General features: G+C 48.4%; 1 protein-coding gene across 2 annotated transcripts in view; it reads left to right on the top strand.

Moving 5' to 3' along the window:
* The window catches only part of SFXN3 (sideroflexin 3), a 154571-nt gene that overhangs the window by 81458 nt on the left and 48504 nt on the right, over positions 1-24609 (top strand). For both annotated transcript variants that reach the window (XM_085606486.1, XM_085606489.1), the window contains exons 6-7: positions 19794-19879; positions 21735-21862. In XM_085606486.1, the coding sequence (XP_085462612.1) occupies positions 19794-19879; positions 21735-21862 (214 nt within the window). The remainder of the gene's footprint in view (positions 1-19793; positions 19880-21734; positions 21863-24609) is intronic.

Raw genomic sequence — 24609 nt, 5'->3', positions numbered from 1 at the left:
AGAAAGTGTAAACAACTTCATATGGATGTTGTGTACACCAGTTTGTACATTAGTACAAAATCCATCAAAATTGCCTTCAGGTTGATGCCACCAGCTAATCCAGGACATGTGCTCATCTGCACCTCTGTGAGTCTCCTATTGGGGAGTGATTCAGTTCAGAACTGATGAGGCTGGAATCTAAGTAAATTATCAACAGCTCCCAGACCATGGATTTAAGTTTTATTTGAGAATAAGAATCTACATGAGTCTTCCTATTCGGGTTCCTGTAATGAACTTTTTGTCTTGTGTTAATTTTTTCAATAGTATATGGTGCCCCGTACTTGTTTTTCAAAACAGCTTTTTCAATAAACAACTCTTTTGCCGGGAGTTTGCCAAATTGGTCTTTATCTTTTTTTCTTTTTAGATTTATATACACATTTTCACTTATACATGGGTTATTTACGTACTACACCGTTACAATACAGAACTATTAGTGCTTTTTATATTTTTATATTATATTGAATTACCTTAGTCCATGTGGCATATAGGGTTATCCATGTTTTGTTCTATAGCAAATTAATATTAAACATATTTTATGTACATGACCATAAGCAAGCACATTTTTGGCCCCAGTCCACTACAAACTCCAGAGCAAATTACAAATGTTTGCTCATCTAATTATAAACCACATACTTAAACGTGTTATGAGCACATACATTTGTGAGATATATGTAACATAACCAGTACCATAAGCCTCTTTAATGGATGATATGCATGAAGGCAGATTAATATCTGTACTTCTCTCTAGGGGAACTGGGGAAGAGAAGTTTCAAGAGAGTTTTCTGGGTGGCTGTAAACTGGAACCCCTGCATGGTTTTATCTCTGCAAATTGGGATGTGCAGGGCCTCTCCTTGAACCTAGTGGTTTCCTGAACACCCAAGTATTTTGTGCTCTGGCTGTGCCTTTCAATTAATAAATAAAACTCTTCTGAGGATACTCTTTAGTAGGTAAATTGATTGTAGGTTTCTTTGATTTAAATCGTAATAATTTACTTAAGATGATCATTTTGAGGCATTTCAATTGCTGGCCCATGAGATAGGAAGTGTATTTCATCACAACACTTAGACCTTTTACGAGGAATTACCCTCTTGGAAAATTGTGAGTACCCAATAAATTGTATATGTCTTTTATAAATCCTAGATCTACATATATCTCAATTTTGTGGGAGAGTAAATAAAACCAAAACATTCCATTGTAGAATGAACTATTTGATCTAAGTGGCATGATCATTCATTTTGGCAGATGGATTGTGTTCCCTGGTCCTAACCTGTGCTCCAGATGTAGCGAGATTTAGCTATCATGGTATTTTATATTGTGTTACGTTGTAATGTTATTTTGCTAACTTTGTGTTAGCACATTTTCACGATATTATGAACTAGTGGCCTTCTCTGAAATCTGAGCACTTTTTAGACAGGTTGATCGTCACAACCTTTGTAAATGGGGGAACGGACTGCATTTATATCTAAAGTCCATCTTGATGCACTTCACTGAGCGCTGTATAGTGTCTACTTATCCACGAATGCAATGGTACATAGAGGCTAATGATGCAACTGCATCATCACACCTGAATTTTTAGTCCATTCTTGTGCTACATACACATATGCCCAGTCAGGATGAACGATGCGGTTTCTCTCCGCGTCGATTTGCAAAGCTTCCAGGAGTAGACGTGACTAACTCCTGGAAATCATGCAGAAACCAGAATACACTCTGTGGTGAGTGGATCAAAACATATTTTCATGTCTTTCTCACTAGACGTGGACACTTCATCTTTACATCCAGTGGAGAGCTAAATTATTTGCCAATTGTAACTGGAAAAACAATTGCTTAAGTAGAACAGATGCTTGGCAGATTGGCAGATAAGGTAATCTCTTTATAGTTTACTCATGCCAAATTTGACCACCTACTCAAGCTTATTCTCAATGTCGATACACCTTTCATTCACTCTCTGGTGTGGTTTCCTTTATAACAGTATATTAAGAATCTTTTTCCTCTCCTTCAACACTTGCGTCTTAAGAAACGTTGGTTGCACTCTGGAGGCACATAGCAGGATGCCTAACTATGACTGCCAAGAATATTTCTATACAAAACCAACACCACCCCCCTGAGATTGGCCACTTGTGTGTTAGCTAAGCAAATAATAACTTGAGCTCCTTCAATGCATAGCATAATTTGGACGCCAACTGCAATGCTCGTTACAAGTGACAGCACAAGTTACTTTAATGACATCACTGGTGACATTGCATACCACTTTAACATTTGCAGTATCCAAAATGTCAATATGGCTACAGAATAATTTCTTTATTTCAGTATGTCTTCTTTAATGTCCTTGGGTACTTCGCAGGCCATGAGCGTTGCATCTGGGATTATGGTATCCACGGCAGAGACATAACTGGCCAATATCAGGATGTTTTTGGTTTTAAGTAACCATAACTAGAGTTCAGCTACGAATTTTAGGAGAATTAATGTTATGTTTCATGAGCAGAAAACACCATAGTTACCTTTAGCATGGATTTTTTAAGTGATTTGTTTTGGTGATATGCTTCATATCTTTTTGTTGCATCCAGCCCCCCGCTGAACGGGCTTTCGACCAACCACAGCTCTGTTTAGCTGCAAGGCTTGCCTAGCAGCAAGGCACTACTTGCGATATATAAGGTATGTGGGAGGGGGGCGTGGCCGAGCCAGCCAAGATGGCGGACTCCTCTCTCTGAGGCTCCGGCTCGGCGGCCCGTGTAACGGACAGTCCTACCTGCCCTGGGCGTCCACCGACCCTGTAAGGTGACGGACCGTGCCCAACAACGGTGGCGACGCTCCTGACCGGCGTCGGACCCCTGGGATCAGGGCTGGAGCAGTGCCGGGAACACGGCGCGCGAACGCAAGGAGACCGCGCACAACATGGCGGACAGACTGGAAAGGAGAGACGGCGAGACTGAGGCACCGAGGCGACCCAGGCGCCGAGATTGACCCGGCTGGTGGTCGCAGCAGCCAATGTGAGTGCCCAGTGACGGTGGCACCGGGACGGGCTCCGAGGGGACGACTCGGGAGCTACAACGGCTCCAAAAGCGGAAAGGCGGGAGAGCGCGGATCCCCTCCCCCCAGTGGCTGCGCAACGGGAGAAGCCGCGCTGAATAATCGCCGGAAAGCTGACAGCCCTGCGGAACGGACTGCACTGCAGGGAGACACCGGAGGACCCCCCCCCCGATGCGCTCTCAGGAGATGGAGCGGTGAGCAGGGGGTGAGGAGGAGCAGCCCACTATCCCCGAGGACGGGGGTCCCAGTCAGTGACCTAAGCGGACGCCGGTGACCGGCCAGCAGGAGATGCGCAGCGCCCTGGACGGGGACGCCAGCGGAACAGAGAGGTGAGCCCTAGTAGCTGAGCTGGCCCAATCGTGCACACCTCCTCGACTCTGAGGGACTGGCGGACCAGGGAATGTAGGGGGTCTTTGGGGCCGGCGGCGCTAGGGCAGCGAGATCAGACGGGCGGAGGAGGACCAGCCGGGGACTGGCCCACCCGTGCATGCCTCCCCGACACTGAGGGACCGACGGGCCGGGGAATGTGAAGGGTCTCTGAGGCCGACGGCGCTAGCGCAGTGAGACCAGATGGGCTACGGAGGGCCAATCGGAGGCGTGCGCCTCGACGGGGGAATCCCCGAGCCTCAAAGGGACGAACTTGGTTGTCTCTCCGGGAGACTAACAATCACGGACGACGCACCTCCACACGAAGAGCAGGGCAGACCCCATAACATTGTGAAATAACCAAAATCCCGTGAGCCTGACACGTCCACGAGCTGAGAACTGGGAGGACTGCGGGGGGTGCCTTCCAAAGGAGCGGTGGGATGTGGCCCGAAGGTGACAGCTCCCTGGAGTGACGCAACTGCGGGGCCAGTCAGAGTGTGGACATCGGTGAGCGGACATATCCGCCTGCACGGGGAGCGTCCCCCCCCCACCACATAATGGGCCGTCAAAAAACGGCAGGGATGCCGCCAGCCTCACACCAGCCCAGAACAGCCGAGCCAACACCGGCGAGACCCCCTCACGGCGCCGAGTCCGTCAGGGAAGACCCCACATCCAAGAAACTGGACCAGGTTCTGGAAGCCATTGAACAATCCCGAGTGGCAATGGAAGGGAGGTTTGGCGAGTTGGCGTCAGACCTGGGCCTCCTACGCGATGACCACAGGAAATTAGCGGACAAGGTCGCGCAAGGCGCGCACTCTCTCCAAACGCTGGAACCGCAGGTGCAGAAGCATGACAGCACGCTCCAAGATCTACTAACTCGGATAAAGGCTCTGGAGAACAAGACAGATGACCTAGAAGGGCGCTCCAGAAGGAGCAATATTCGAATCATGAATTTACCGATGGGAATCGAAGGGCCCAATCCGGTCAAGTACATTTCAGATTGGATTGCCACATTCACGCCCGCAGACACTCTCACCGCATTCTTCTCCGTGGAGAGAGCCCACAGGGTGCCAGCCCGCAGGCCACAACCGGGCATGCCCCCACGTCCGTTCTTGCTGAAACTCCTTCATTATCAGGACCGGGACGCTATCCTCCGGGCAGCCAGACTACGGGGACGACTGCAGTTAGAGGACAAACAAGTTATGCTGTTCCCAGACTACTCCCGTGCGGTCCAGCAGCAACGAGCCACCTTCCTGGCGGTGAAGCGCGCCCTGCGCCTAAAAAACATCCAGTACGCGCTCCTCTTCCCGGCCCGTCTCAGGATCACCTATGGAGGGGAAGCGCACTTCTTCACGGACCCGGGAGAGGCGGCGTCATGGGTGGAACAGCACGCACAGCAGCCCGGGGACGGCCCCGGCCCCCGCCCAAAAATGACACCTGGACGCCTGGGCCGCCGGACCCGGAGGACCCCCTCCGCGCCAATTAGCGTGCGGACCGGAACTACCACCGCCAGCTCCCCGGACCACGCACAGATGGTCGCGGAACGTCGAAGGGCCCTCCAGCCGGTGGCCACCCTGAGTCCCCAGGACAAAGGATCGGACTCGGAACGAGGCCCTCACATCTTTAGCTCGGATGACGAACAGAGTGCAACGCCGGGATCACGGGAGGGCTCGTTGACCCCCCCGGTGGTGACCCCCGAGACAGCGGACACACTCATTTAACAAGAGACTCACAGAGCGGATCGGCAGCACAGCGAGCACGCACGGTCCTACAGACCGCATGGAACAGAACGACCACTGAGCCCAACACCGGGCAGGACATTTATAGACATCAACGATACACGAGCAGCCGCCAGAGCGGGAGTCGGCAGCCACCAGATCCACTACCCCCGTGGTTACGAACTAAAGTTACACTACAGCAAACAATTTGGGCTCATCGCTTCGCACGATGCGCCCCCAGCATTGGGACTGTTTCCCACCGTTGTTGCAGTTCACCCCCCTACCCTATGTGTTCCCTCCCCACCATTCCCGAAGCGGGCAAGGCAACCCTTATGGACGATGTGGTGCGCAAACAGAAGGTAGGAGACGGGCGAGGGGCCAGACGGGGTGACAATGGGTTCCACAACACAACACGGACGTACTCACATGACTTCCCACAGCACGTCTCACAACTCCCCTAACACAGACATAAAATTCCTGACACTCAATGTCCGGGGAATGCATACCGCCCGCAAGCGATATTCAGTTTATGCCTACATCAAGAGACAAAAGGCCCAGGTAGCGCTCTTACAAGAAACGCATCTGACGGCGGGGGAGGCAGACCGGCTACAGAAAAAGTGGCGGGGCATAATTTGTGCCACGACCTACTCTGCATTTGCTAGGGGTGCGCTAATTTGGGTTCGGCCGGGGGTGCCGTTTAAGGAACAGAGCAGACTTGTGGACAGGGAGGGCCGCTATGCAATACTGACGGGACTATTAGAGGGTCAGCAACTACTGATAGGGAGCATATACGCCCCCAACATAGAACAGGAAGGATACTGGGACAAGCTTACACACGCACTGGCTCACCATGCATCGGTCCCATGGCTCTTGGGAGGGGATTACAATTGCACCCTAGACCCACACCTGGATCGCTCGCACCCCCCACCAACCCACTCACCAACATACAAGCAGGCCGCAAACCTCCGCAGCTGAGCGGACAGATGGGGACTAGCAGACATCTGGAGAACTCGCCATCCTCTCACGAAACTATACTCCTTTCATTCGATCCCACACGATTTGAGGGTCCGCCTCGATAGATTCCTCTGCTCAACGTCGCTCCTACCCTTAGTACAAGAGTCGGACTACCTAGGCAGGATAGTGTCGGATCATGATGCACATACAGCGGTTCTCCGGTGGAGACCCCCTCACCCCCCGATCCCCACGTGGAGGATGCCCCGGGAATGCCTCACAGACCCGGTCTTCCACCAAAATCTTGAGGACTATATGCAGGGCCACTTTAGACAGAACGACGGCACAGCATCCACGCGATCCACTGAATGGGACGCATTTAAGGTGAGCACTAGAGGCCACTGCATTCAGCAAGTAATCGGGGTCAGGAAAGTATTGGACAGGACATTGCAGGGGGCGGAGACCCAACTCGCGGAGCTCTCCAAGAGGGCAGATCAGGGGGACACCACTGCGGCGCAACTAGCGGCGGCCAAATCTTCCCACGCAACAGCGCTGCGAGACCTGCGCAAATATAACTTTCGGGCATACGCGACGCGGACACACAAAGAGGGTAACAGGGCGGGATCTCTTCTGGCCTGGCTAGCCAGACAGGACGCAGCAACACGCCCAATCACAGAACTCCGGGCTCCGGACGGGCAACTCAAAAGTTCACAGACGGATATCCTACATATCTTCCGCGAGTACTACGCGGCCCTGTACCGGTCCCCGCGGGTTAGACCCTTGGGAGACCTTATCGGTTTCCTAGACGGATCATCCCTGCCCACGATCCCCCCCGCGGTCGGGAAGGACCTAGACAAAAAACTCGCACCGACGGACGTAAAACAAGCGATTAGAGCCCTAGCGCGCGGGAAGGCGCCCGGCACGGATGGCTTCCCGATTGAATACTACCACACGTTCGTGACACCGCTGGCGCCACGACTGGTCTCCATATACGAAGAGGCAGTAGCCCGCAAAATACTCCCGGAATCGATGCGAACGTCGATAGTGGTGACCTTCTTGAAGCCGCACAGAGATCCCGAGCTCCCGGCTTCCTACCGACCGATAACGCTCCTGAACACTGACTGCAAGATCCTAGGGAAAGTCTTGGCTGACCGCTATAGTCAAATACTCCCCACACTGGTGCATACGGACCAGTGCGGATTCGTTCCCCGGCGTAACACCTCACACAATTTGCGCCGCCTTTTTCACATCCAGGATCAGGCGAAAGAACGTTATCCACGGGCGGCATGTCTGGTCCTGGATCTGGAGAAGGCGTTTGACACCCTACTGTGGCCCTACCTATTCGAGGTCCTGAGGCACGTGGGCGTCGGGCCTACGCTGCTGGCCTACACTCAGCTGCTCTACGAGGGCCTCACCTCCAGAGTGCGACTTGGCAGACTGGTATCGGCGCCATTCGCGGTGACTCGTGGGACCAGGCAGGGATGCCCTCTCTCCCCTCTCCTCTTCGCCCTGGCGATGGAACCCCTGGCCGTAAGGCTACGGCGGGAGGGGGAGGCATGGGGGATACCCATAGCGGACGTCACTCACTGTGTGTCATTATACGCTGACGACCTACTGATATACGTCCGCGATATATCAGCCGACCTCATGCCAATCTGGACGACACTACAGGAATACGAGGAAATATCGGGACTCAAGGTCAACTGGGAAAAATCATCCATTTTCCCTTTGGGTGCCCACGCGGAACCCCTGGAAATTACGCTGGGCGATCGGAGGCTGGGATGGGATGGGACGGCCCCCAGATACCTGGGGGTACGCCTATACCACTCCCCCAGAGACCTCTTCGAGGGAAACCACCGAGGGGCACTGACGAGCCTGCGTTCAGCGGTGGGGTTTTGGAAGACGCTACCACTAGCACCTATAGGGCGAGTTGCTCTAGCAAAAATGATCATGGTCCCCAGAATGCTCTACTACTTTGCAAACCTCCCAGTCATCCCGCCACGTTCTTTCTTTCGGGAACTCGACACGCTGTTGGCAGCCCTGATATGGGGAGGCGGCCGACACAGAGTAGCGCTGCGCACACTGTACCTCCCCACGACGGCCGGAGGCCTGGGAGCGCCGTCCTTCGAGTCGTACTTCCTCGCGGCGCACCTCCAGTGGCTGTCCCACTGGACGGCGGAGCGACACGTAGGGGAGACGATCACGGAGGGAGGCAGATTGCCTCTGCCGACGATCCGCAGATTGCTCATGCCGGGATCTAAACCGACGCGCACGCACCCGCTTCAGGTTGCTATAGCGCGCAAATGCATGATGAGGATCCACCGTATAACAAAGGACCAGCCACTTTATTCCCCTCTACTCCCCCTTGTGGGATTCCCCCAACGGGACGGATACCACACCGCGAGGGCCCTCCAAGTGTGGACGGACCATGGGATCACAGAGGTGGAAGCGCTGTTCCAAGAGGGACAACTGAGGACGTACGCGCAACTGATGGAGTGGTATGACCTCCCCCAGGGGCAATTCCTGAAACATAGACAATTGCTGGAAAGTGGCGGCCGCTTCTGGCACCCGCAAGACAGGGAACCCCCGACGCATCCGGTGTTACACACAGTGCTGCGTATGGGAGCAGGCAGCCACCTTATCACCTGGCTTTATAAAGCGATTCGGGAGCTAACAGACGTGTCCCTGGACAAACTCCGGGAAACATGGGAAGACGACGCAGGCAGAGTATTTAACGATGCAGAATGGCATAAGGCCCTAGAGTCCCCCAAAAAAGGTGTCCAGGAACGCGCGATTCAAAAATATTCAATTCAATATCCTACACCGGGCATACCTCACCCCAGACAAACTCCACCGGTTTTACCCCGATACGCGCTTCGAATGTCCCCGCTGCCGTCAAGTGAATGCCGATTTCAAACATATGTTTTGGGCCTGTCCTTCCATACAACGGTTTTGGGGAGGAGTACACCGAGCCGTTCGGGCTACGACTGACATACAGACCGCCTCCACCTGGGAGGAATGTGCGCTGGGAATAACCCCAAGAAGAAAGTCCGCGAAGACACAAAGGAAGTTTATCTCCTTGGCCATTCTCCTCGCGAAGAGGAACATAGCAATGCATTGGAGGGCCCCAGAGGGACCATCCGGTCCGGCATGGGTGGGAGCGGTGCTTAAAAGGGAGCAGCAGAGGAGGAGCTGCTACGAGAAGAGGAGGCGAAGGGAGCCCGCAAACGCCCGATTTCCATGGAGTGGGCGCAACTCCTCATCCTTTTTAAGCAAACATGCGCGACGGGGGAAGCCCCGGACATGACACAACCCATCCCCCAGGACTCGCAGGCCTCCCCAGACCGCCACGGATCGACGGGGGACGCAGGCAACCCAAAAGACAAGCGGCCTACCTTGACACGCGAGTGGCCACGGACCCAGCCCCCCCCTACATGGCGAACAGGGAGCCCGCCCCCCCCCCTCGCCTGATAACGAACCCCAGAGCACACCGCACATGAGTACCACCAGTCCATACACAATCTACCACGGCACCTTCTCGCTTGCCGATCCCGCACCCCTTCTCCCCCTCCAACCCTTCACACACTACCTCCTTCCCTCCCCTGCCCTACCAAGTTTCCGGGCCTTACACCCACCCAAAGGCCCTTCCCAAGCCGCCCCGTAGGCGGCAATAACCCCAGTTGGCGGTTTACACGCCGAGGTCCTAGTTATATGACATGATAGGGAATCAAGGACGGAAGGGACCACTGCATTGACCTAGCTAGGGAGGTAGGGTTGACCCTGCGCGAGACGACAGTTGCAGGCACTACCAGGAGGATACGCAGGGGAGTCAGATAAGACCGACCTATGGGGGGCAGACCCTTTGAGCCATCTCAGAAGATCTCAACAATCAATGGACTGCAGCATCCACACACAATAAATTACGAAAAGGTCCATGAAGTTCCGGGACAATAATTCACTCTTCTACCAGTGAATGTTTCTTGTGATGCAATGTAACGTATGCAAAACCCTAATAAAAACATGTCAATAAAAAAAAAACAGCGTGACCATCCAAAAAAAAATATATATATATATATAAGGTATGTGGGAGTACCAACACTGCAGTGTCATGGATGGTAGTTGCTGTAGCGCATAGGTCCTTTCGTCACTGTAAAGGGTTGGGCCCGTGCTTCATGATGGCACTCTCTGTGAGCAGTTGGTGCCGTAGCAAAACAGGTGGTGTAAGGTAAATGGTTAGAGGGGAAACCATGCCAAGGATGAAAGGCCTAACACAATTCCATTGTCCAATAAGGGTCTACCCTGAGCACACAAAAGTAATCTTAATAGTCATATGTAGTTTGAGAAAGTCCAAAACACTTGATCCAGGTTCTGAGTATTTATTCGGTGATATGTTAATTTCGTTTCTCTTTTTATAAAGACATTTTTTATTACAACTTGGTGATGGATATGGGCCTATTGGGAGTCCATGGTAAATGGATTAGCCTAGAGTAACCTTCTTCTTAGTTTAAAACGGTTGAGTAATTGTGTGTCTTTTGGGATTGCAACCCTGAAGAAGTCAATTGTGTATTACAACGCAAGACGAAACAAGTGTTGGCTGTATTTCTGTGCTTTTGCTGTGATTTGGATTTGACGTCAAGCTGTGTCTTTGAACCATTATTTGACTACACCTTCAAAATTGGATACCTGAATAAATACTTAGAACCTGGATCAATTGTTTTGGACTTTCTCAAACTACATAGGACTATTAAGATTACTTTTGTGTGCTCAGGGTAGACCCTTATTGTGTATTGTATTCCTTCGGAAGAGGTGAGTTATAATATGGAATTGGAACCAATCTTTCTCCATTTGGAGCACCAACGATTACAATTGTTGTATTTTACTTTACCCTAGACTAGAGTTGAGCGCCCTCGTTGTTGGTTCCCGCCGGGTTACCAAATCATATTACAATTCCATTGTCTCCCAGTGAATTATTGTACTGTAGGTTAGACATCCTTTTGGATATTTTTCCACTTTGATTTCCCTCTTTAGAATTGATCTACCGACCTCCATCAATCTTGGCATATAAGATACTACCCGAGGTGACTCTTCAGCTGCTATTTTGTTTGGGCATTCCAATATGTATAGCTTTAGAAGAGTTTTCCGGTGGGGGCCACCTATGGAAGAAATGCATTGTTGGTTCCTCTTCCGTGCGGAGCAGTTGAAGAGGCGCTGATGTCACTGGTGAACTCCACATCGCCTTGGCAACGCGTCGGGCCAGAGGGGTGTGTCAAGCACGCTCGCAGCCCCTAGGCACTTGTTTTCTTGCACAAAGTGCTGGTCCTTACAGACCATACTGCTTGTCATTTTTGGGGGAGTGAAGTGCTGGGTTCCACAGCTGCGAGCTCCTAGCTCGAGCAGAGCACCTGGCTGCCTTTCACGGAGCAGACCGCTAGTGGACTGCAGAACGGAGCAATGGTGTTGAATTAACCTCTTCAGTGCCCCGCCCTTTCCCCGCCCTGTGCCGGGCGTTGAATTAGCGGGCGGTGTCCATGACGAGATAGTCTCGTCATGGGCACAGCGCAACCGCGCTCCATGATGAGACTATCTCGTCATGGGCACTGAAGGGGTTAATCAACGTGCTCAATCTTTAGTGTTACCAGCTAGCGATCAGGCATGCTTTCACGGAGCGCATGTCACAGGCAAAACTGCTGGACTCATGAGGGGCAGAATCCCACAGCAGCAGTAACCCGGTAAAGTCTTTGATGCCCCTGCTACTTTGAAAACAGGTGGCAAGCCAAGAAGCCCTTTGAGAGCTCTTTGTAGTCTCAGTCACAGTGCATAGGTAGACGGCAGCAGGCCAGTACAGCAAGGAAGGTAGCAAAGTGGCGGTCCTTCCTGTAGCTCACCAAGCTGCAAGCCAACACAGCAGAAAGGTTAGCAGAGTGGCAGTCCCTCCTGGCACCACAGCAGTTCTTCTGGCAATGTGCAGATGTGGAGCCAGAGATGTCTGGTTATAGGTCAAAAAGTGTCTAAAGATATGGGGTCAGAGCCCTAGTACTTATACCCAATAATGCCTTTGATGTGGGAATGACTTCAATAAATCAATCAATCAGGGGTTTGTAGAGTGCGCTACTCCCCTGTGAGGGTCTCAAGGCGCTTGGGGGGGAGGGGAGCGGCTCCGGATCAGTCGAAGAGCCAGGTCTTGAGGTCCTTCCTGAACGTGTGCAGGGTCAGGGAGCGTCTGATGTTCACAGGGAGCTCGTTCCAGGTCTTGGCTGCGATGTAGGAAAAGGCTCTCCCACCAGTTCTGTGTCTGCGGATGCGGGTGACTTCTGCCAGGGCGAGGTCGGCGGAGCGGAGGTTCCTCTTGGGTACGTGGAAGGATACTCTGTCGTTGAGGTATTTGGATTTGAAGTTGTTCAGGGATTTGTAGGCGTGGGTGAGGAGTTTGAAGGTGATCCTCTTCTCGACGGAACTCTCTGAAGTGCACTAGGATCCCTTTCAACCCAGCCCTTGTTCCAGACCATCAGTAGGGGGTAAATCAGCACTTTGTGGGAGGCTAGGACATAACCTATTCAAATGTAAGTGTGAACCTTTTCTCCCTGTCCAAGAAGACTGTCAGTATGCAGAGGAATGCAAATGTATCCCCTGTCACAACCAGCCCTTCCTATGTTATGGCTGTGTTGTATCCTGGTTTCAATGTGGTTCATGCTCTGCCAGTGAGATTCTCTCAGAAAGATGTAATATGGAATGTTGGGAGTGAGAGGCTACAGTTGAGAAGGGCTGAGCAGCATGCCGGCTGCTCCTGGTGGGGCTAAACTACCGTATGTGATTCCTTCTGGTGTTTTAGAGCACGCAGCTGCCTTGAGCCACCCAGCATGGCGTGACACAACGTGTCGCCATTTTGGATTTGGCCTTGTATGCGTTTTCTCGCATATATTCAGTTTACATTATTTATTTTTTTTTTTTCCTACCACACTCTCTGCGTTTGTCGGCATGCAGCATGTGTGGCGCAAGAGAGCGTTCCTGACGGAGAACATCACGTCCAAGTGTCCTGCTTACAAGATGTATTCTTTGGCCTCATAGAGGATTCAACAAACGGTAGACTATGTCCACCATTTTAAGTTTGGGTGGTGACTGGCTGTTTGTTTTTTTGTTCTGTGGTCTACAAGAAATTCTACACACTTGACCTCCGTGATTACTTTGGACACCCCTGTACTTTGTAGTGCTTTCTTCTTTTAAAACTTGCCTGTCTCTCAAGATCGCGGTGACAGGCACACCATTGGCTCACCTCTTAAAATATTCTCTTGTCCTGCACATTTGTTTTTGCAAATTTGTTTACGCACTTGTCTAAGTATTTCGTCTTGCTAATTTCACCTTTATGAAATGGGTCACGGATCTGCAGCTCCAATCTCTGTTTGGACACACCTGTTCACGTATTTCTTTGTGTTTTCAATGACTTACCAGTCACAATACTTGACGTTTGATGCTTCACAATTGGCTAAGCATTCATTTGTGGTATGCCTTGCTCATCTACAGAGCTCTTTACTGCACGTTTTCTTGCACACATTGCCCCACACAGGGTGCACAGTCTGGGTTACAGTCCCGTCAGTGCAGTGCACAACATTTCTTTACGCTAGGTTTACTCTTACCTCACATGAGGTGTTTTGCATAGGTTATAGTCCTATTGCCACAGTGCACAACAATTTTACCTCTACTCGAGGTGCATCCACACTTTCTTTTATCCTCATTACTTAGTGCACGTTTTACCTTATGTAAGGTGTCTAGTGTGGGTTATTTTTATTTTCTCGCAACAGTGCACAACGTTTTACCTCCTCTCGAGGTGTCTTGTATGGGTCCTATTCCCTTTGCTCTGTGCACGTTGTCTGTACCTCTTCACGAGGTGCGTCCTTACACATGGTGCACAACATGTGACTTTTCGAGGTGTGTCTCACACTGTCTTTTATCTTCTTTACATAGTGCACGTTTTAATGTGCACACCATTTGACCTTTCAAGGTGTGTTTCACTGTCTCTTATCTTCATTACATGGTGCACGTTTTACAGTGCGAGTGTTTTTTTTATTGCAACAGTGCACAATGTCTTACCTTCCCCTGAGGCTACCCCTGCACAATCAAGTTTTTACCCTTTTTGGGTGAATGGTTTGGGTTCCAGTCCCATTACCATAGTGCATGGTTTACGTTACACTGGGCGTTTGTTTTTACTCTTGATGTTATGCTTTGTTTCATTGTCAACACTATAGCCCAGTGCTGTTCTCTATTTATTATTCAGTCTTCATTACATGATAGAGAAGTTTGATAAATATATTGTATTTCTCTTCTTCTCTGTTTCCTCCTGCTCTGATTTGCCTCCTCGCATACCTATCTGGCCAGTAGGTGTACAGGTAGTAGTCATTGGTGGTTTCTCCTTCTATTCTTTATTTGTCTCTTTTTCTGTTTCATTATTCTCTTTGTTTATATATAGAAAGGAGGATGGGTAATGGTTTATGCTTTTCTGTTTTATCACATTTCTATTGTTAGTTTCCTTTTTTTCTCCCACTGCTCTTAATAGTCTCTGATTCTTTCTTCTCTCTTCCGTTCATCTAGCTTCTACTTTTCTCTTTTCTGTTTTCCTTTTGGAAGAAATGAGGATATATTGTATCCTGGTTTCAATGTGGTTCATGCTCTGCCAGTGAGATTCTCTCAGAATGATGTCATATGGAATGTTGGGAGTGAGAGGCTACAGTTGAGAAGGGCTGAGCAGCATGCTGGCTGCGCCTGGTGGGGCTGGACTACGGGATTTGTAGCTACCACAATAAATACTCCTGAAACACTACAATCTGTCTGGACCAAGTTACTCCAGGCTGTCTAGAGAGAATGCACCAAGTTTAGCTGTCGTCCATCCCAGAAGTGTATTGTAGACAGGCTGCAAAGCACAAAGAGTTATAAATGCTTTGAAATGCCCGCTTTCTGAAAATGGCATATCTAAAATAGTAATGTGAAATCCAAACCCACCAGTAAGTAGGATTTATCACTACCATTCTAAACATACCAAACATGGCAGCACCACTCCTTTCTGATGAGGAATACCACTTAAACGTATATAAGGAAATTCCCAATGCTAGCCTATGAGAGGAGTAGGCCTCACAGTAGTGAATAACAAAATAGGCTGTTTGTCACCACCAGGACATGCACAACTTAAAAGTACATGTCCAACCTTTAACTTACACAGCACCCTGCCAACAGGGTGACCTAGAGCCTGCCTTAGGGGTGACCTATGTGTAATAAAAGGGGAGTTTAAGGCTTGGAAAGTAGTTTTAAAAGCCAAGTCTAAGTGGCAGTAAACTGCGCACTGAGGCCCTGCGGTGGCAGGCCTGAGACAGGTTTGAAAGGCTTCTTCTATGGGTGGCACAATCAGTACTGCAGGCCCAGTAGTAGCATTTAATTACAGGCCCTGGCTATATGTTATACCGCTTTATAAGAGATTTATAAATAAATCAGATATGCTAAACAGGTGTAAACCAATCATTCCCTGTTTTGGGGAGAGAGCACATGCACTTTAGCACTGGTTAGTAGTGGTAAAATACCCAGAGTCCTAAAGCCAACAAAAAGAAGGCCAGAAAAAAAGGGAGGAGGAAGTCAAAAGGTTTGGGGATAAACCTGCAGAAAGGGCCATTTCCAACAATCTCTTAGCGGCTGGAGTTACATGACCCAGATGTAGACTTAGAATCACAGGTGTGTGGTCAGAGATTCCACTTTCTAAGTTTGCACAATGTGAGAAGATTAGTTGGGTTACTATTTGAGGGGGTGAAACTCTACTCAAGCCGCAACCGCAATCCTTTTCAGGGTGCAGGCACAAGCCGACCCCAAATTAGCTTGTGCTCAACCCTCTAGTAGTTTGGCACAGAGCAGTCAGACTTAACTTAGAGGCAATGTGTAAAGTATTTATGCAGCGCTTCAAAACACTAATAACATGACAATATAACAAAGAAGAATCCTACACTAAATTAGAAAAATAAAGTGCATTTTAATAAATAAATAAATCAAGAACAAAACAAAAAAAATCCAATCAGTAGATCCAGAAATATGCAAGTTTAAAGATTTCAGTAATAATAACGACAAAAGCACAAAGCACCAACTGTGGTTATCTGGTCATGCCGGACTTGGGCAAAGTCACAATTTCAGGCCAACCGCAACAGAGTGCGGGCCAACTACACGGGCCTACTTAGGCCTGCTGAGCTCTGAGCTTTAATCCGTGTTGCGAAGAGATGTGGAGTACGGTGTCGAGGATGTGTGTCACACAGCAGAAGCGATGCGAGGTCCAGGCGAGGAGATGCATCGCGCATCTGTATTTCATGGAGCTGCGTTGGGAGAGGTGATATCCTTGCGTGGAGATGCATCGTGTAGCAGCACTTCTGATGGGTGATGTGAAGTCCTTGCATCGGGATGTCCGCACAGCAGGCGATGCATCAGTTTTGAGGGTGATGCATTGAGCAGCAAAGGCGATGCGCTGGTAATGCAGGTGATGCGCTGTGCCATGGAGGAAATGCGTTGGTTCTCCTGTATCCACAGAAAAGCTGGCAAACCACCTTTAGACCCACCTCCAAGGTTCCAGGACGGGGGTTGCACCACTAGGGATGGCAGGACTCACAGATGGTAGAGTCCAGGTGCTGGGTTAAAGGTTATTGGAAGCCTGTTATGTCCCTGAGACTCTGATAGAATGCCAGCCAACTAACCCTCGAAGTCACTCTGTGCTCCTGGGTTTAGAGATGCAGGTGCAGTCCTTCACAACCAGACAAGAGGGCAGTAGAACAGAAGATCAGCACAGTAGGGCAGCAGTTCTTCAGGGCAGTAGTCCAGTAGAGTGCATTTCTTTTCAGCAGCACAGCAGTCCTTCTTCAGTCCAGAGATTTAAAAATGTACAGAAAAGTTGGGTCTAAGGGTGCAATATTTATACCCGGTGTCCACTTTGAAGTGGAAGAAGCTTCTAGAGGTTTCCACCCCACTGAGGTGTCAGGCACCCCATTCCTCTCTGTCCTGGCCCCAGCTTGTATGGGGCCACAATAGAGCCATGATAACCCCTTTGTGATAGTGCTCAGGCAGTGCCTTTGTGATGTGCAATTGTGGTAGGTGACAGATCCTCCCCTTCGTTAACTCAGAGTGGCCCATCCTGCAAACAACTGTCTTCTCTTTGTCTCACTGTCTGGGACGAACACACAAAGACCAACTGTCAGCAACACCTAGTCATGTGAGTCAGGCTGCAGGCACCAAATGGTTAGGACAAGAAAATGCTAACTTTCCAATAGTAGCATTTTCAGAATTGCGATTAAAAATCTAACTTTACCATTAAAGAAGGCTTTTAATTACAGTTCTTTATTCACCAAACTATACCTGTCTAAATACTCCCAATTGGGAGTTGCAGCTTATTAAACGTTATAAGGTAACTCCAATGTTATCCTATGGGAGAGGTAGGCCTTGCAGTAGTGAAAAATGTTTTAAATACACTGCCCCCTGGGCTGTTCAGGGCCTGCCCTAGGGGTGATGTGTGTATTGAAAAAGGAAGATTTGGGCCTGACAAAAGGTGTATTTTGCCTGGTCGAAATGGCAGTTTCAAACTGCAGCCACAGGCTGCAATAGCAGGCCTGGGACATGTTTAAAGGGCTACTTAAGTGGGTGGCACTATGAATGCTGCAGGCCCACTAGTAGCATTTTACAGGTCCTACATACTTGTAGTATTCCTTTACTAGGGACTTACAAGTAAATTAAATAGGCCAGTTGGGTGTTGGCCAATTTTACCATGTTTAAAGAAGAGAGCACAGGCACCTTAGCACTGATTAGCTTCGGTAATGTGCACCTAGTCCAACATGCCTCCTAAAACGGGTTTATAAAATAGGAGGGCAAAGGCGAAACATTTGGGGATTACCCCGCAGAAAGGGCCAACAATTGGTATGAGAGCATTTGTGACCAGAAAATAACTGATTCTTTAACAAGAACCATGAGCACAACACACAGTAATTCTTTAGATCTAATGTTAGATATATGCCACAAGTCTTAAAGACAATATTCCAAAACATCATCTTTCAAGACGACTCTGTAATTAGTGTTACTTTGTCGTATGGACCAGTTCTGTCTATTCCCGGGCCTAGTGCTGATCACATCTCAGACGGAGCTACATTCTGTCAGCAACCTAGAGATGCTTGAAAAGAATGATTCCTTGACCAAATTAGGGGCACAGACTGAGCCTATAATCAATTCTGATTAGGCTGTGGCAAAATCTTAATTATATCAGTGTAATTTGCATAATTTGGGGAATTTTGTGTTGCGGTTCTTATTGAAAGTCTGTGAAATTCTGCCATTAAGCCATGCCGCTTAATTTTGTGTATTTGCAGCGAGCACGTGGGATTAATGCGAACAGCCAGAACGCGAGTGTCTATTGTTAGCACCGCCCATTTTTCCTGCTATTTTTTTTACCACAAAATGCATCCTTGTGTCAAAAATTGACAGAAGGACGCATTTCACGCTAATATGTAGCGCTAAACCACAGCTTTGTAGTTGACCTGATTGTAAATGATTTTACCCCCGCCATATTATGATGACGGGAGGTATTGCGGCGGACGCAAAGTCCGTCCGCCGCTTTTCCGCCAGTCGGGAATTGTTCCAATTGCCGGCCGGGCGGTGCTGGGCCAGTAATATGGTGGCGGTGCCCAGCAGGCACCGCCAGCCATATTACGATGTGGGTTTCATACAGTGGTATTGCTGCGGACGCAAAGTCCGTCCGCCGCTTTTCCGCCTGTCGACAATCGTTCTGATTGCCGGCCGGGTGGTGCTGGGCCAGTAATATGGTGGCGGTGCCCAGCAGTGTGGGTTTCATACAGGCCCTTCCATGTCGGCGATGCTGCCATGGTCTGGCGAGGTTTGGTTTTGGAGGCCCGTTGCGGGACCCCGGGCAGGGGGGGGTACACTTGAGGGGTACCCCCTGCAGTTCCCTGCACCAAGTGGCAGGCCCCACCTGGTGCCTGCCACGTGCTGCAGGGAAATGCCAAAAACAACAGGGTTATACCCAAATCACCCTGTGATACCTGGGTATAAGGGACAATATATATATGCATAAAGAAAAGTATCACGGAAAAAATATATCTACAATCGTTCATGAAAAGAGCACATTTAATTACCCCTTCAAGAATATCAAATAATCATATAGAATACATCTGGCATCATTTACAATATATCACAAGAAAACAGGCATTTATACAATGAAAGATACAAACACATATATCACATAACATCAATTAAATGTATAACACACAACAATTAACCCAAACGCAAACAATTTTCATCAGTGTCCCCTTCCAATAACAGATATTGGATGGAGGAGTCACCTGAGCTTCAGTGATTCACAGACTGTCGTTGGGACACCTGAAATAACGTTTGGGTCATAGTTGCCCTCATTGCTTGTGTCCCCCACCTTTTAGTTTGACTACCTCCAAGTGGTCCGCCTGATACTTAGAAGGGGACACTGATGAAAATTGTTTGCGAGGTCGGAGGATCTACGTAGTATCACAATGGCCGCCGAGAGTCGTGTTGCACCCGCCTTGAAGGAGCAAGTGATTAATGTTGCATGCAGACTGTAGTGCGCCTTGTAACTCACGTGGAGAAGACTAGCTTCCTGCTCGTGGCTTATCTCCTGATCTCAGCTTCTGTTTCATGTCCTCCTAGCGTCTGCCCTCGCTCATCGGCCGCTTCGTGCCCTTCGCCGCGGTGGCGGCTGCCAACTGCATCAACATCCCATTGATGAGACAGAGGTAAGATGCTGCCTGCCTGGAGCTAAGGTTACTGCGTGGTTGAGTGACCTGCCTCCATTAGGGTGCAAGGTCAACATGTGTCTGTGTTTGATCACTGAAATTGAGGCCTAAAGCGTGCCAGTGCTGTGGTGATGCTCAACGAGTGAATCTGTGCTTTTATGGGACCATCCGCTTCTGCAGACTATAAAGAGGGAATGAAAGATAACCGCCCCAGTCAACAATCATATTGAAAATTGTATACTTGATCTAGATCAGCCAGTCGTAGTGCAGATCACATTGTGTTTTTCCCCAGTTGGAAGCCTGTTGGTGGGGAGTGTCTCCCTTTACAATTAGACATACATTGGAATGTGCCTTTTTTCCTAGCATTTTATCCTGGTAAATTATGGCAGGTTTAGCTGCCGAAATTCACTAGCAGGAAGTTGCAGGAATTAGTTAATAGCTGCAAAACATGTAAGTCTGATCCCTGTGCAAATAGTTGTCTGTGCAAGGATGAAAAGAAAAAACAGACCACTCATAATGAGGAGCAAAGTCTGGTATCACAGTGCCCAACACAGCACTTGCCACCAAGAAATGCTGCTCAAAGACATGTAGTAGACAGACAATCTTACATGCACGAATCAAAAATCATATGACATCCTAGTTAGAGCTCCACACTCATTCAGTGTTAACTAAATGACTGCAGTGTCATGTATTTGTCTATGATTGTAACACTGTATTTGTTTGTACTGTTTGCTTCTCTCCCAAAGGACAGCCTAACATTCAACAGAGCATGCTAGACGGAACATGCCACATGCATGGAACACAAAATGATATGTCACAAGGCTACCAAGATCATCTTATTCCAAAATACACCACAGTCAGTGCACAGTAGCTAGACCTTATAACACGCATTCAGCACAATTCCAACATACCAAATGTAAGGCTGTTATCGAATCATCACCACTTACCCATCTTCATGCACCTTGAAGCTCTGTTGTAGCCTGTCAATGTTGCGCATTATATAAAAAAGATAAACTTATAATGTGCTCTGCTCCGACAGAACTTGTAAGAAAGACCTCCTGGGTCCATATTGTATATCAGTCACACTGTACATGTTTGCACCACTGCTCACCTTTAAACAGGTGCGCCAGGCGCAAACATGAAGAGTGCACCGGACTACGTAGAATGGGCTGCCCTCAGGGCATCCATGAACTCGGGGCTGCCCAGGGGGCAGCGTATTCAGTGTCATACGGAGCGGCTGCTTTTTTCAGCCACTTGGCGTTTCACTGTGCAGGGATCACCCGTCTGCATTTAGAGAGGAGACAGAGATCCCCTTGCAGACAGGTGCAGTGAGCGACTGCACCCGCTTGCAGGCGGATACCTGGAGGGGGGGTCCCCTTAGAGGGCTGCCATCAGGGTGCGCTCTGACAGTGCACCACCTTTTGCACCTCCTGACGGCCTATTTGTGTCTGCTCCAACGTCCATAACATGGGGCGGGCCCAAAGGTAGAACTTGCCACTTTTGCATGCTAATGAGGGTATGCTATCTTGAGATAGCGCTGTTGCTACATGTGCACCAGTGCTATCAGTATTACCCTCCTTCTACCATCCAAAACCTACTATTTTTTTTAATGAATGGCCTGAGAGGGATAGTAACATCTCTTTGTGTGGTGTTGTGAAATATTTTTTAAACATCATTTTGTGTAGGTTCTTTCTCCTCAATTGACGAAGCTATTCTACCCTTCAACAAACATTTTCCGATGTCCATTTTCATTGCTAATAATATGTCACATATAAGTTACTATTTCAAAGTTATGTATTGTACTTTTTGATCTCCGGAGGAATGAGTGAATGAGCAAGGGTTGGTTCTCTTTCAGGGAGCTCAAATTTGGAATTCCAGTCACAGACGAGAATGGGAACAGACTGGGAGAGTCCACTAAAGCTGCTCAGCAAGCCATTACCCAGGTGGTGGTCTCCCGCATCGGTATGGCTGCCCCTGCAATGGGTAAGTACTTCCAGCATCAGATAAAGCAACGCCTTACAGCGCGCATATGCTGCACTACTTGGCAAATAAACCTGGAGAATGTTCCCTGAAAATTTTAGGAACAGGGTTTTCAAATGGTCATGTGAGTGAGTGGTGGTAGAGTGTGTGATCGGTGTCATAGCTTTACTTAGTTCATCATCTTCTTGCAAAATAAAGAGCAACCACTCCTCCAAATTTTGAAAAACGTCTAAGAAACTAATGGCTGCATATTAAATCTCCTAATTTCCGCAGCATAGGTTTCAGTCTTCTAGTTTCAGCCATTCGCTCGCCTTCGTCGTCGCCAATTCATTAAGTGACAATCAACATATATTTGTACTGCTCGGAGTCACTCTGCCCCCCGGTACTTTCTTACACTGATTTGTCTCCAGCAATTTGATGTGTTCCACCTTTAAGAGCGGCTAGGATGCTAGTCCACGGCGCGGACGCTAGTCTGTGTGAATGGTACCCAGGTCTGCACCCACAGTTGCAGAGACACATGCACTGTGATAGCACGGGCCATGTAATCCCGTGAGCCCGGTCCCATTGATCAGATGCATTACTGAATTGGGCTGCGCAGTGGGGATAGCACATTTTTTATGTATTAGTCATTTAGAGCCTTTGTTGGGACTGGGCTAGATGCAGGTATCTGCCTGGTGAGTATGCAGTCAGTGCTGGCGTATTATACAATATTTTGTCATGCTTAAGCTGGTGGTCAAATCACTGCACCAGGGCAACCTTTATGACTTAATCCACTGCTAGGAACCTTGGGGTGCGTGTATCATCCTGTTTTGCATTGGCAAATGATGCAAATCGCTAAATTCTGCTGCTTGCGCATGCAAAGTAGCCTTGCAAGATGTATGAAAGGCGTTAGCAGTGTGTGTTAGGTAATCGCAATTTTTTGTGATTGCCTAAAATACAAATAGGGAATCGCAATTTGCGATTCTACAATCACATGTACCAAGCATTTTCTAAATGCTAACTGCATTTAGGAAATGCTAATACCATCGACTCTACGTTGATGATAACCATGTGCAAGTTTTGAAAATGCACAAAAAAATTCATTTTTCATTGTGCCACAAAGCGCACACATGCCCTGCTTTACATGTGCACAATTTATTTTGGGGGGTGCTTGGTTTTACATTACCCTTGGTTTTGCATTACCTAATTTGCGATTACCATTTAGGTAATCGCAAATTAGCCAACGCAAGACCATTCGCACCTATGGGCCTTTAGGTCCTTAGAAACGAATGTAGTAGTATTACCTGATAGTGATTACCTATTTACCAAATCGCTATGTGGTAATTTTAAGAAATCGCAAAATCTTTAGTGATTCCTTGCATACATCGCATTTTGCGATTACCAAATAGTGATTCGATAAAAGTCGTCGTTTGGTAATCGCAAAATGCCATTTTGATACATGTGGCCCTATGTGAATAAATGACGTTACAACGCAAACAATTACAACGCATGCATTTACAACGCGGGTTTTACATCGCAGCTACCTTTACAAAGCATGCTTTTACAACCAATGCCATTACAACGCATTTTTAGAAACAGCCTTTACAACGCATTCCATTACAACACATACCATTACAATGCATATCATTACAACGCATAATACTTTTAGGGTAACAGTGGGGTAAGTTTTGGATAGTGTAGGGGTAAAATTACTATTCCTACTCCAGTGAGTGCAACAGTAGGGTAAGTGTTGGATAGTGTAGGTGTAAAATTTACTATTCCCACTCCAGTGAGTGCAACAGTAGGGTAAGTGTTGGATAGTGTAGGGGTAAACATTGTTATTCCCATGTACCCCCAAACCTATACCCACCCTAAAACTAAATAAAACTCCATTACTTACCTTGTAATGGGTTGTAATGGCATGCATTGTAATGGTATGCATTGTAGTGGCATGCGTTGTACTGACATGCGTTGTAATGCCTGCGTTGTAATGGCATGCAATGTAAATGCAGTCGTGTTGTAACACCCGCGTTGTACAGGTAGTGCGTTGTGATGGTTATTTCCCCCCTATGTCCAGTGTGGAAAATTGTTCCTCTAGTATGGCAACGTGGACCAACACAGTATTGGCTCTTATATACACATATCTGGCTCTTACATAGAGGTGTTATATGATGTCCTGCCTTAATTCAGTGTCAGGGACCCATTTACAAGAAGAATATTCTTGTCTCCATTCACTTGTACCAGTACATTGTCTGACTATTTGGGGGAAACCCTAAATCTCTTCTTATACTTTTCATGGGTCAGCCCTCACTTTCTGTTTAGAGCTTCATTCACATGAGGATTACATTTGCGTTGTTCAACTTTCAGCCCCATCACAGTGGCAGTACAATAAACATGTATTTACCGATTTAAAACAACACTCAAGCGCACGTACTCAATCCAGTACAAGGTGCATGTACACTGAAAAACAGTGAACAAGGAATTGAAATCATCCGTGGCCTAGGTAGTTATTAGGCACTTAGGAATGCACACCATCAGTTTACTCCCACCGCTCACCATCATGTCTCTGCTGCTGGGATTGCTCGGTGTTGAGTTTCGAAGCTTCAAAGTCTACACACTTCATATATCCTGCATGAGAGTAAGGAAACCTGTATTCTTTAAGGCCATTTCAACTGAAATATCTTCTCAGGCCTGAAACTATCCCTTAGAATTCTTGTCCTCAGTTGCATTCTTCTGGCTGGCCGTAGCACTCTCGTTAAAGGACTAAATGT

The sequence above is a fragment of the Triturus cristatus genome, chromosome 1_2 (genome assembly GCF_964204655.1).
Source record: "Triturus cristatus chromosome 1_2, aTriCri1.1, whole genome shotgun sequence".
NCBI classification, from domain to species: Eukaryota; Metazoa; Chordata; class Amphibia; order Caudata; family Salamandridae; genus Triturus; species Triturus cristatus.
The sequence above is the reverse complement of the archived record's forward strand: the minus strand, read 5'-3'. Positions and strand labels throughout refer to the sequence as shown.